The sequence below is a fragment of the Gossypium arboreum genome, chromosome 11 (assembly GCF_025698485.1).
Source record: "Gossypium arboreum isolate Shixiya-1 chromosome 11, ASM2569848v2, whole genome shotgun sequence".
Lineage (NCBI taxonomy): Eukaryota > Viridiplantae > Streptophyta > Magnoliopsida > Malvales > Malvaceae > Gossypium > Gossypium arboreum.
Genome location: NC_069080.1, coordinates 111268606 through 111281899, shown reverse-complemented (window position 1 = coordinate 111281899; position 13294 = coordinate 111268606). Strand labels below are relative to the sequence as shown.

The following is a 13294-nucleotide window of genomic DNA, read 5'->3' as shown; positions in this document are numbered from 1 at the left end:
ACGAGCATTACTAACAAATCAAAACAAATAATCAATCATAATTAAAAATGTAAGCTAACCATTAACATTATATTCTATAGAGGTAGGTCACGACAATCTAATACTTTCATACTAGAGTCTTATACAATCGAATAACAAATCATGCTATGCAATACTAAACTTGATCTTCCACTATCTACACTCTTATCACTATTTATTCCCTCTTGAAAGCTAGAAGTTGGATACATAACAAGACTATTTCAATTATTAGCATCATAGTATTGAACCATACTCTGACTACTATTAATACTACCTTCAATGATATTACTAGAATGACCTACTTCACCTAATTCAAGTTTGCTAATTCACTCCAAATCAGAGTAAAAATACTCTTACATGCCTTAATTCAAGTCTATATATCCCTAAAAATAGCCTAATGAACAAACAGGGACTAATTTGGAATAATTTTGAAAGTTTTAAGATAATTTAAAAATACTTAGAAACGGGGGACACACGACTGTGTGACCAGGTCATATGGAAAGCCCCAGGTCATGTGACTTTCGAAGTTGAGACACACGTGTGTTACACGGCCGTGTGACAGACTGTGTCTCGGGCCGTGTGTACCTAAATGTACCTTAAAACTCAAGTTTACCATTTCATGCTTACTTGGACACTAAGAAACTCAATTACTAGCCATTTAACCTATTCAAAATGCCAATAAACATGCTCAAAATATGCTAAAGAAATCATCTTAGGTGCCTACCTAATGTACCCTCATTGGCACCACATTTCATATTTCCAACACATAACAAGGCATCAACTATTTCATTCACATCCATACCAAATTATCAAGGTTGACTAATGTTCTAACTATTTAAATAACAAGCTAAATCTAACATATACCAAAACATCAACTAAGCTAACCTATCAAAACTTAGCTTCACTTTCAACCATATGCACATTTAAGCATCATTACATATGAAATTCAAAACATCATCATATTAACAAAACAATATCATTTCAAAAGACCCCCCAGGTACATGCCATTACAAATTTAAATATCACCACACTTGAGTATGGGATCGTCATTGGATGCTGAGTCGACAGTAAGCTGAATTGTACCTAACCTGCACACGGAAAACAAAATCGCACGCTGAATATAACTCAATGGTATTTCTATAATCCGAACAATTTAAACTTGATATGAATAGATAAGATATAAATATGCAATAAGTAATGTTATAAAACATATGCATCAAATCAATAATGCCAACTTACTCATTCTGTACTCACATTCAATAGAATTCACAAATTTTAGTACATGGCAATAATATTTCATATGGCATTTGAGAAACCAATTCATTCATTGGCATATTTCATCTCTACTTCCAATTTATGATTTCATTTCTCATAATTCAATCCATATTCACAATAGTTTACAATTTCATATTACATTTCGCATCTCATTTTCATTTCTCAACCATGTCATTTCAATATCGAACATATCAATTTTATCGTTTATTTTCCCTATTAACATGACTCGGACTCAGACGGATACACGGATCTAACCAACACACAAGTTTGACACCTAATACCTCATCGGATAAATCTGAAGTAATAACTACACCAAGAGCTATATAACTTGACACCCAGTGTCTCATCGATTACACCGAAGCAAATTGGCACCCAGTGCCTCATCAACTCGAGGTCGAAGAAATTCTTGAACTCTTCCTATTCTATGGCATGCCATTTATATCTGACTTAGTCCGAAACAGATAAGAAGGTTTCACTTTACTTTCAATACAACCAATGTCTCAATTTTATGAATGTATATCATCACATATAAGCATATATTCAATTTGATAGTAACCATATTTTCTCAATACACTTGTATTCAATTCAACAAGTCATAAAAATACCACATTTCACGATATTTATAATCGAGTCATTTTAATCATTATTTGATTCAATTCAGTCCAAATGTACAAGAGTTCTCACCTCGATTACTTACTATACACAAACAACTCAATATGCAATAATTCACAATTTAATTCGGATTATAGAAACACAAATCGTATATTCCCAACTACTCAACGTCGACCTTGTCTTTCCCCTTCTTTCTTGAGGATTCCGAAATGACGTTTGCTACAGAATAAAATAATTACAATTAATTAATAACATTCCACTTAATTCACAAGAATTTCAATTTTTCTATTATATTTTGCATAATCCTCAACTTAGTCCATAAACCAAGACTAGTTTTAATATCCATATTTGGCCTCAAATCTTATACTAATTTCACTCCAAGCTAATTTAGCTCATTATTTTCCAATTCTACCCTTTAATTTTCATTGCTCAAAATCAACAATTAATTTCACAATTTAGCCCTTTTCTACTTCTAACTTAAAAATCTATCAATTTAATCTCTACAACTCTAACTAATCAACAATGGTAACATTATCAATCTTGAACAAATTAAAAAATGCAACATGGGTTGGCTAGCCCTAGGTACCAGGATTCAAAAAACATAAAAATTACAAGAAAATGAACTAAATTGACTAACTAATTGAAGTTGAAAGGTTAAAAGTCCCTAGGTTTGCCGTAAGCTTCTCTTTCTTTTCTTTCTTTTCTTTTTACATGTATTCATCACTTTCCACTTTCTTATCATTTCTTTTATTATATTTCAATTTATTTCTTCTTCTTATTATTATATGCATACATTAGAGCTAACTTTAATCATAATATATATAATAACTTAATATTAAATTTTTTAACCTATGTCCATCCACTTTCAAAGAACAAAGGTATAATTGCTACTTTAATCCTTTTAGTTTATTTCAATATATAATTCAACTTTTAACTTTAACGCGATTTAGTCCCTTTACCATAATAGTTCCTAATTCATGCAATTTACCTACCCAAAATTTAATTCACTTCTAAAATAATTTCGTAAATATTTAACAAGGATATTTAAGAGTTTGTTTTATGAGAATAGAGTCTCGAACTTTACTTCTGTCACCTCAGATTATCGGGTCATTACATCTATCTTAAGATTTGTTGCACTTATTGTCACAGAGCCCTCTATGGCTTGGCTTTTCTTTAGTGACTTTAATGAAATAATGTGGAGTTTTGAAAAAGCTAAGGAAAGGTCGAGGGATAAAAGGCTAATGTAGAATTCTAGGGAAGCTTCAAATGATTGTAGGCTCTATGATTTGGTTTTATAATGAGATGGTAAATATGAAATAAGGGTAACATTTTTCAAAATACCGTTAGAGAATTATTGGAGTAGGGTGTATCTAGTGAATTGTGGTGGAATTTCCCCCCCCCCCAATATTAGAATGTGGATCACTTGCTAGTTCCCACCTTTGATCATTGCGCAGCTATGATCACAATTTATTCACCTACGCTTAATAAAAGTGGACGGGTGGTGGGAGGAAAGCATGATTAAATTTGTGCTCAAATAGGGACAGTGGAGGAGGGTAAGTACATTATTCAAATAGATTGAAATGTCAATAACCACACTAGGGTCATTTAGAAATTTTCAAAATTAGAGGTAAAGTTAAGTTGTTAGGGATAAAGTAAGAAGTATGACCTTAAATAAAATATCGGGGTTTATATAAAGTAGTTTGAAAAACTTGACAATTCCTATTTTACTGACTAGAGGCTAACACAAGGTAGAGAGTTTTGTAAGAAATTAAATGAAGAGTTTGAAAGAGATTATATTTATTGGAAATAATAGGCTAAGGTCGATTTGTTCAAATATGATAATCACAACACCTACTTCCACAATGTGGCCAGCCAAAGAAGGCAAAACAAAACTAACAAGGATCTCAAAGATGGGGGTAGGTGGAGAGATAAACAGGTGAGTCAATTAGGGCTTAAATGATTTATAATTAAGTTTCAGCTTAACCTAGTAATTATAAACTCATTTAGTCATGAAGTCATTCCACTATAGTATCATGACTGAGCTTTCCCTGATGATATACCATTACAAAAGTTACTCGATCAGTGCTCGTCTAATGACCTTTCCATAACTGTGTTACTCTCATTGGATATCTTTAATCTCTTTGGGATAAATTCATTCTCCTAATAAGATCCTATTTTATCCCATGGTAACCATTACATTTTCCTTCATGAAAAGTCAATTACGATCAAATAATAATTAAGTCATTCATAAGAAAGACAAATGACTCGTGACCAAATTTACTTTTCATCTATCATGTAATGCCAATGAGAGGATATCATTTATCTATTTCTTGGGCTATGAATTCCACTATTGTGAATGATGCTACATACTGTAAAAGTCGTATACCCAACGCACTAGCTTTTGGTTTCTTATCTATTCAAACTCAGGCTTTTTCCTTACATCAAAGTTTAGAGTCATGCATACATATTTCATTATCCATTCAGGATTAATGTATGGCACACTATGAAAGCCACGAGTGAATATATCCATAAACGGATTCAGGATCTATTCTACTTGGGTCTTATACGATGTACTATAAGTCCAGTTAGTCACATCTATATCTCTATCTTTTAGGAGTCATCTGCTCTAATGTTTAAGACAAAGTATTTCCCCAATTGGACTCGATAAACGACATTTTAGTCTTTCAATGGGTTTTCTTGTTTCCGATTAGACTAAGGACATGTTTGAGTTCGTTTACTAATATAAGTTGTCTTTACGTATTATGATTCGACCACATAATACTACTTAGTATTAGTTAAATATTAAATAATTAGTGAGCTAATATTTTCTTTTATTTTGCTTTACATGCAAAAACCACATGAGGACATCATATAGAGGATATTAATGTAATTCATAAATAATTTTATTAACCAATCTGTTCGAAATAATTACAAGTGTACAAACAAATATACTACACTTAGGGCACCGGATCCAACATAGGGGTTGCATGGGGTTTAGGGATACAAAAGCATTCCATCGTGTCCTACTTGCTAAACAATGTTGGCATCTACTTACAAACCTAGAATCATTAGCGAAAATAATTTTAAAATCTAAATACTACCCTAACACATATCTAGTACATGCAAAATTGGGTGCCCATCCCTTCATGCATATGGCACTATATGTAGGGAGTTAAGAACTTATTGGAGGATGGTCTCATTTTAAAAGTGGGAGATGGCAAGAGTATCAACATTTAGAATGATCAATAGATCATTGGATTTGTCGCTTACAGAATACAAATAGAAATGGTAAATTGAGTAGAAAAAAATGTGGTGTTGGCCTTTTTACGTAGTCTAAATAGTGGAATATAACCTTGCTTAGAAAAATATGGAACCACATGATAACTTACCTAATATGCCAAACGCACTGTATCAGTGTCAATTATTCAAGAAAATATAGGTTTATAATTTGCCTATTAAAGTTAAAACCTTTTAGTGAAGATTGGTTAAAGGAGGTTTCATGCAATAGGTATATGAGCAAAGACCTATTGTGCCTCAAATGCAACTCAAGTTCTAAGAGTATTTTACATGCATGTGGTGGCTAGCTCGAGGTAAGAAAAATCTAGTTAAAGTTGGGTTTTGACTAGTTCTTTCTAAATCAATCCAAAGACCTAATTGACTAGATTGATATGTGCTTCGATAATACCCTTCAGCAAATTACTCAAAAAAAAATCATGGTTTTTAGCATAGCATATTTGGTATAATAGAAACTTAGATTTGCATGAAAGAAAGAAAAAATCTAAAACAATTATTGAGCATAGAAGTTTCTTACTGTCTTACCTTACAAAATATCAAGCAACGCAAGCAAGGCCATGCTTGAACCAAATCCAAGCCACACAAATCTAGCGGCCAATTGACTACCTTACTATGAAAATCAAGTTTAATAGGGGTAGTGGGGGTCAAGAAGAAGGTTGGGGGAGCTAGGATTCTGATTTGAGATGGATCTAGTCAAGTTCTCGCAACAATTGCAATCCCTCTCTCGTATATTGAGTGTCTATTTATAGCTAAAGTCAAGGCAAACTTTTATGCTTTTAAACTCGTAACATTCGAAAGGTGTTCTCTCATGATTCTTAATATATTTGTATAATAAATTATTATAATATATCACAAAGTATTTTTATTATTTAGAGAATTACTTATTTAAAATTAACTCAAAATAAAAAATGATTTATTATATTAAATTAAAATTTTAAATAAAAAGTGAAACAAAATTAAAATTAAAAGGGTAATTTAGGACTACAAGAATAATTTCTATAGGAGGTTTTAGTGAAGAAAATTAGGTGCATTAGCATTATTGTTAGGCTGAGGCGATGAAGTGCGTCAAACACATATAATTACAGGTCATTTTGATTTCAGAGGACATGAGTTGTAGGAGATTAGAACCGTATGACCCAATTCGACATGCTCCACCTACATCACATCAGTCAAAATATACCATTCAAAATTAAAAATAAATTAAAGTAGCATAGATAATAAATTATTTTTTCACATAATATATGAATTTTAAATTGTGATTTACTGATAAGAAGTTATTTTTTAAATAGTTTGGATTAGAATTATTATTTTTATAAAAAAACATCTATCATGAATTAATTAGACACTTAATTTAATTGAATAATAATAAAAATACATTTTATAAAATAAATTATATTATTTTGAAAAACTTTGTCATGTTATATAAACAAAAAAAACTCCTGAATTTAAAATTTTAAAATTTTTAACATTTACACTTACTATCTCACCAAAATTTCATTTATTATTTATATATTTTTATAAATATATTTATTAAATAGTTTTGTATTAAGAATTTTGTTTGCAATTAATATTGTGGTGTGCTATGATTTAATATATATTATATATTTATAATGAGAAAGAAAGAATATTTTAAAAAAAAAGGAAAGAAAGGAGGGAAACATAGGAGATAGTTTAGGCAATCATAAGCAACTAAATTTAAGAAAATGTTAGTCCACTGTTTAGTAGTATTGATTAAAATGATATTTATAAAAAGGATTTTGCAATTAATATTTAATTTCTTTTTAGTTTTATAACAATAATATATTAGATACAACATTTTTATCTTAAGAAAATGGAATTAATTGCACATAGGCATATGATTATATATTTTATAGTATATTCCTATAATCTTAGCTCTACTCTTTTTTTGTTAAAATATTTTTCATATTTAGTTAAAAATTTATGTTTGGAGTTTACGGTTGTTCCTTTTAATAATATTGTATTTACGGTTTCGAACTTACACTTCCTCTTAAAATGTAATATGTCTTACCATTGCATTTAATAATTGTTCCTTATTGTTCTTTTTAAATAACAACAAACAAATTATATATCAATAGTTACTATCAAGATTAATTATGATAATACTGAATCGATTAATTATTTCTAAATCTAAAATCTCAATTTTATGATTATGTCAAGTCTCATTGGTAAATCTATAGTATAAGTATTTAATTGAGTTGGTGCCACCTTCAATGGGGTCACCAACTCGTTGTTATATTATGGAAATAATCTGAATTAGTAAAACCTTTCAAATTTTTTCATTTAAAAAATTGATAAAGTGAGATTTGGATTAGTAAAACTTTTAATTTATTACTCAATTAAAATTTTATTTTAATATTGTTATATGTTTTAATTTTAATTATGCACACTTTATTACTTCCATCAATTGTACATATTAATAATATATTCGATTAAGTTAGTGTTACAAGTTAATTCAACACATACTCAAGATTGATAACAGTAAAACAATCAACATCGTACATATTTCATAGATAATTATTATTAATTAGTTTCAAGTCATATATTTCATTATGTGTTATAAGTTATTCTTAAATACACTTTTTATATTTTAATTTGGTGGTATAACATTTTAATTAATTTTATTGCTGTGATAATATATTAAGTATAAATTCACAATGTATTTTGTTTTAAAAAAGTGATTAGTAGTATATAATCTATTCATGCATTTAATAAGGAAGGTTACCGACAATTTAAGTCATTAGTTTAGTACATAGTAAACTCTTTTCTTATTTCTATTGTAAGGAAGTTGATACCTTGAAAATGCAATTCCTTTTCTAGGCTTTAAATTGAACCATCACCAATGAAATAATTATTAAAAAATACTAATATTGTTTATTGAGTATTAACACAATTGATAGGATTATTATTGTTAATGCAATAAGATATATATTCGAATAGGTTAAAACGCATTATCAAAAAATTTATCTAATATTTTTAGCTCGATAATATAAAAATTATAGGAAAACTGGAAACTGGTTAGTTAAAGGCCCAGGTGTGCACTGAAATCCATAAAAAATTACTTTTCAGTTGTGAGAAAAAAGAAAAAGGAATAAAAGTATAAAATCCTGAAAGAAAAGACTTTAAAAAAATACAAGAGACTTTCCAGTTTTAACTTTTTTGAAGCACTAAAAGCTATAATGCAAAGAGATGGAATGAGAGAGAGAAGAGGGGGGGAAAAAAGGAAGAAGAACATGGTCATGCTTTGTCGGCCATTTCTTTCTATATATCCTTCGCATCCAATATCAAGCAAAAAAGTTGTCTTAAAAATCATTCTGTTGCATATACCAATTGGCTTTTTCTTTAGTTTCTTATACCATAATCCTACCATAAGAAGAAAACAGTTTAGTTTATTGGAATTTGAGTCCATAGATTTCTTCCTATACTATTTTCTGGGAAACTGAGAAAATTTTCTTGGAAATATATACAGGTATGTATGTTTTATATATACAGGTATGTATGTTTTCTTTTTGTTGTTCTATAGTTTATGGTGTATAGAGTTGTTTACTGTTTATTACATATTTTTTATTCTATTCATGTTATATATATATATATATATATATATTGATAGTTTGAAACTCTCCTTTTAACTTCAGGTTGGGTCTTCTGGGAACTTGATGATCATGGGGGTAGATTCATAGCTGGGATTTGGTTTGAGTGATTTCAGCCTTTAAGACTTTCTATCATTCTTGTGCATGCAATTTTTGGATATGGGGAGATCATCATTATGTAGACTGGTCATTGTTTTTATTGTTATTCATGTCCTTTTGATTCATCAATCCAAAGGGCTTAACTCAGAGGGTCAGTACCTTCTTGATATTAAGAGTAATCTTGGTGACAAGTTTAATCATCTGGGTAATTGGGACCCTAATGATTCAACTCCTTGTGGGTGGAAAGGTGTGAATTGCAGCACCATTGATGTTTACAACCCTGTTGTCCAGTCTCTTAATTTGAGTGCACTGAACCTGTCTGGTTTTTTGTCTCCAAGCATTGGAGGGTTGGTTCATTTGACTACCCTTGATCTCTCCTTCAATGGGTTGTCAAGGAATATTCCTAAAGAGATTGGAAATTGTTCAAGTTTGGAAGTTCTCAATCTCAATGACAATAAGTTTGAAGCTCAAATCCCTAAAGAACTAGGCACCCTTTCTTTTTTGACAACTCTGAACATATACAACAACAGATTATCAGGGCCTTTCCCTGATGAGATTGGGAACCTTTCTTCTTTGTCACAATTGCTTGCATATAGCAACAATATCAGTGGATCCTTGCCAAGCTCTCTTGGGAACCTCAAGAGACTAACAAGTTTCCGAGCAGGGCAGAACTTGTTGACTGGAGGTTTACCTTCAATTATAGGTTCATGTGAGAGCTTGGAGTATCTTGGTCTTGCTCAAAATGCACTGACCGGCGAGCTACCGAAAGAGATCGGAAAGCTTAAGAACTTGAAAGAGTTAATCCTTTGGGAGAATCAACTCTCTGGGTTAATTCCTGTGGAGCTTAGCAATTCTACAAACTTGAGTATTCTTGCTTTGTATGACAACAAGTTTGTTGGAAGGGTGCCCAAAGAGCTTGGGAACCTTATAAATCTCACAAAGTTGTACCTGTACAGAAACCAATTGAATGGAACAATCCCAAAGGAGATTGGGAATCTTTCATTTGCAGAACAAATTGATTTTTCAGAGAATATGTTGAGTGGAGAAATACCAGTTGAGTTGAGTAAGATAAAAGGGTTGAGTTTGCTTTATCTTTTTGAGAACCAGCTTACAGGTGTTATCCCTGTTGAGCTTACCACCTTGAAGAATTTGACAAAGCTTGATCTCTCCATAAACTATCTCACTGGTCCCATTCCCATGGGATTTCAGTATTTGACAGAACTCATCATGTTTCAGCTGTTTGACAACAAACTCAGTGGAGGCATTCCTCAAAAACTTGGGGCTTATAGCCCACTTTGGGTGCTTGATTTATCAGACAATCAACTGATGGGAAGGATCCCTCGCCATCTTTGCAGGAATTCAAACCTCATCTTTCTCAACCTGGGGTTAAACAAGCTTAGTGGGGGCATCCCATCTGGTATTAAAAACTGCAAATCACTGGTTCAACTTCTTTTAGTTGGAAACAGTCTTACAGGAAGTCTTCCATCAGATCTTTGCAAATTGGTGAATCTGTCAGCAGTTGACCTGGGGCAGAACAAGTTCAATGGGCCAATTCCTCCAGAGATTGGAAACTGTAGAAGCTTGCAAAGGCTTCAGCTTTCATACAACTACTTTACATCAGAGTTGCCTAGAGAGATTGGTAATCTTTCCCGGTTGGCAATCTTCAACATCTCATCAAACAACCTCACTGGAAGGATACCACCTGAGATTTTTAATTGCAAAATGCTTCAACGACTCGATCTCAGTCGGAACAGATTTATGGAGAATTTGCCTGGTGAACTGGGAACACTTTCTCAGTTGGAGCTTCTCAAGCTTTCAGACAATAGTCTGTCAGGGACAATCCCTCCAGCAATGGGGAATCTCTTGCGTTTGACTGAGTTACAAATGGGAGGCAACTCATTCAATGGCAATATACCAGCTCAACTAGGTGCACTCTCCAGCTTGCAGATTGCATTGAATCTCAGCTACAACAATCTCTCTGGAGCAATCCCTTCTGAGCTTGGGAATATTGTTTTACTGGAGTACCTTGTGCTTAATAACAATCATTTGAGTGGTCAAATCCCAGGTTCTTTTGCCAATCTATCAAGCTTACTTGGATGCAACTTCTCTTATAATGACTTAACAGGGCCCATACCTTCTTTACCGCGCCTCGACAACATGGCCGTCAGCAGCTTTATTGAGAACAATGGTCTCTGTGGTGGACCTCTCGGTGGTTGTAATCCAACTCCATCTTCCCTCTCGCTTCAGCCCAATGCAAAAGATAAAGGTACTCGACTAGGCAAGGTTGTGGCCATAGTTGCAGCAGCCATTGGTGGAGTTTCCCTTGTTTTAATAGTAGTTATTTTATATTTCATGAGACGACCAGTTGAAATAGTTGCTCCATTGCAAGAAAAACCTTCTACTGCTCGAGTTTCGGACATTTACTTTTCACCAAAGGAAGGGTTCACTTTCCAGGACTTGCTTGAAGCCACTGACAATTTTGATGAGAGCTTTGTTGTTGGCAGGGGAGCATGTGGAACTGTATATAAAGCTGTCTTACCAAGTGGCCATGTCATTGCTGTTAAGAAGCTTGCATCCAACAGGGAGGGAAATAACAATGTCGACAACAGCTTCCGTGCCGAAATCCTAACCCTGGGGAACATCCGGCATCGGAATATTGTGAAGCTTTATGGTTTCTGCTACCACCAAGGTTCCAATCTTCTACTTTATGAATACATGTCAAGAGGCAGTTTGGGAGAGCTGCTTCATGGAGCATCTTGCAATCTTGATTGGAGAACAAGGTTCCTGATTGCTTTAGGGGCTGCCCAAGGTCTTGCATATTTGCATCATTATTGCAAGCCTAGAATTTTTCACCGTGATATTAAGTCCAATAACATATTGCTTGATGAAAAGTTTGAAGCTCATGTTGGTGACTTTGGACTAGCAAAAGTCATTGACATGCCACAATCCAAGTCAATGTCTGCAATTGCAGGTTCTTATGGTTATATTGCACCAGGTAAGTTGATCTCTTCTTTCAAGCCTTTCATTTTCAGATCATTTGTTTCAAGTTTAAAATCTTTTATGTTTCTTTTAAATGCAGAATATGCATATACCATGAAAGTGACCGAAAAATGTGACATCTATAGCTACGGTGTTGTCCTACTTGAATTGCTGACAGGCAAAACACCGGTACAACCTCTAGACCAAGGCGGCGATCTCGTAACATGGGTGAGGAATTACATTAGAGATCAATCGTTGTCACCTGGAATACTCGATACTCGCTTGAATCAACAAGATGAGACTACCATCTCGCATATGATTACAGTGTTGAAAATTGCTTTGATATGCACCAGCATGTCTCCTTCCGATAGGCCAACAATGCCAGAAGTAGTTTCGATGCTCATCGAGTCCAACAGGCGTGAATGCCACTTCGATACCTCCCCTAGTCACGAAACAGATTGACTTGGATAAAGAAGCTGATATTGAAGGGTACCAGGATAATCAATTTACAGTTCTGCTTTGTAGAACATATGTAGCAGACCATCTTGTAAATTCCCTCGTGGAACTTCATCATTGCTCTTCTTACAGTCTTTACTAATCTTATTTTGCCTACAATATTTTTGTTTATTTTCACTCCATTTCTGAAGTAATATAACATAATTTCTGAAGAAAATGGATTGTTGAGAGGTCAACTTGTCATCATATAAGGAGACTGCTAGTCCAAATCTCTCCGGTGAGGAAAATCTCGAACACAAAAACGGTTAAATTTAACCATCAACCTTTAAAATTGAGTTAAATTACTTAAAAATTAATTGAACCATCAAATTTTTAAAAGTATTGACATGACGTTTACTTAATAATTCATAAAATTTAAATAAATTACTCACAGGTGATCTACCATATTAACACCACTAGCATTTTAACAAATTTTCTTCTAAAAATCAATTTAACTTTAATATGAAGATTGAGAGAGAAAATGATCTACAAGAATGAGCTCAATTTTGTGATTGTGTAATATTTTTTACATTAAGTCATAGTCATAGAGTCCTCAGGATTTTCTAAAAATGTCAAATATATTATAATAATTTATTACTGGTTTAGCAACTTGGAAAATATTCATCTAGTGTTTGACATTTTCCTCTATTAATCACGGTTCAAAACTTGAGTTGTAGCATGTAATAATAAAAGATGTAACTTTGTTTCGAAGTTGCTAAACCTTGTTGTGATAAAATAACTATTTTCGTTTAGTTTGTGACTTTGGCTTCTCATTTTTAAAAAAAAGTATTTTTCATGGCTGACCTCTTTCATGGATGTTTGCTCCAGCATGAGACAGGCTAGTGCAAGAACGCACAGAAGATGAATTATGTAATGCTAGTATATTGGTGTTAGAAGGATGAAGCATTGGCGCG

The 13294-nt window shown here is 32.7% G+C and overlaps 1 protein-coding gene and 1 long non-coding RNA gene across 3 annotated transcripts; one reads left to right on the top strand and one right to left on the bottom strand.

Moving 5' to 3' along the window:
- Window positions 1-767: 767 nt before the first annotated feature.
- Window positions 768-5986, bottom strand: LOC128283461 (uncharacterized). The gene is made up of 2 exons (XR_008273809.1): window positions 5725-5986; window positions 768-1106 (listed from the first exon to the last, which is right to left on the bottom strand). It is a non-coding gene; the product is annotated as an uncharacterized LOC128283461 (long non-coding RNA).
- A 2174-nt stretch (window positions 5987-8160) lies between these two features.
- Window positions 8161-12558, top strand: LOC108467190 (probable leucine-rich repeat receptor-like protein kinase At5g63930). Of its 2 annotated transcripts, none has more exons than XM_017767753.2 (3): window positions 8161-8686; window positions 8853-11901; window positions 11986-12558. In XM_017767753.2, the coding sequence occupies exons 2-3, from the start codon at window positions 8952-8954 to the stop codon at window positions 12345-12347; spliced, it is 3312 nt and encodes a 1103-aa protein (XP_017623242.1). In that variant the 5' UTR covers window positions 8161-8686; window positions 8853-8951; the 3' UTR covers window positions 12348-12558. The 2 variants fall into 2 exon arrangements, with proteins under 2 accessions (XP_017623242.1, XP_017623243.1); XM_017767754.2 differs by having other exon boundaries at window positions 8263-8709.
- Window positions 12559-13294: the final 736 nt, after the last annotated feature.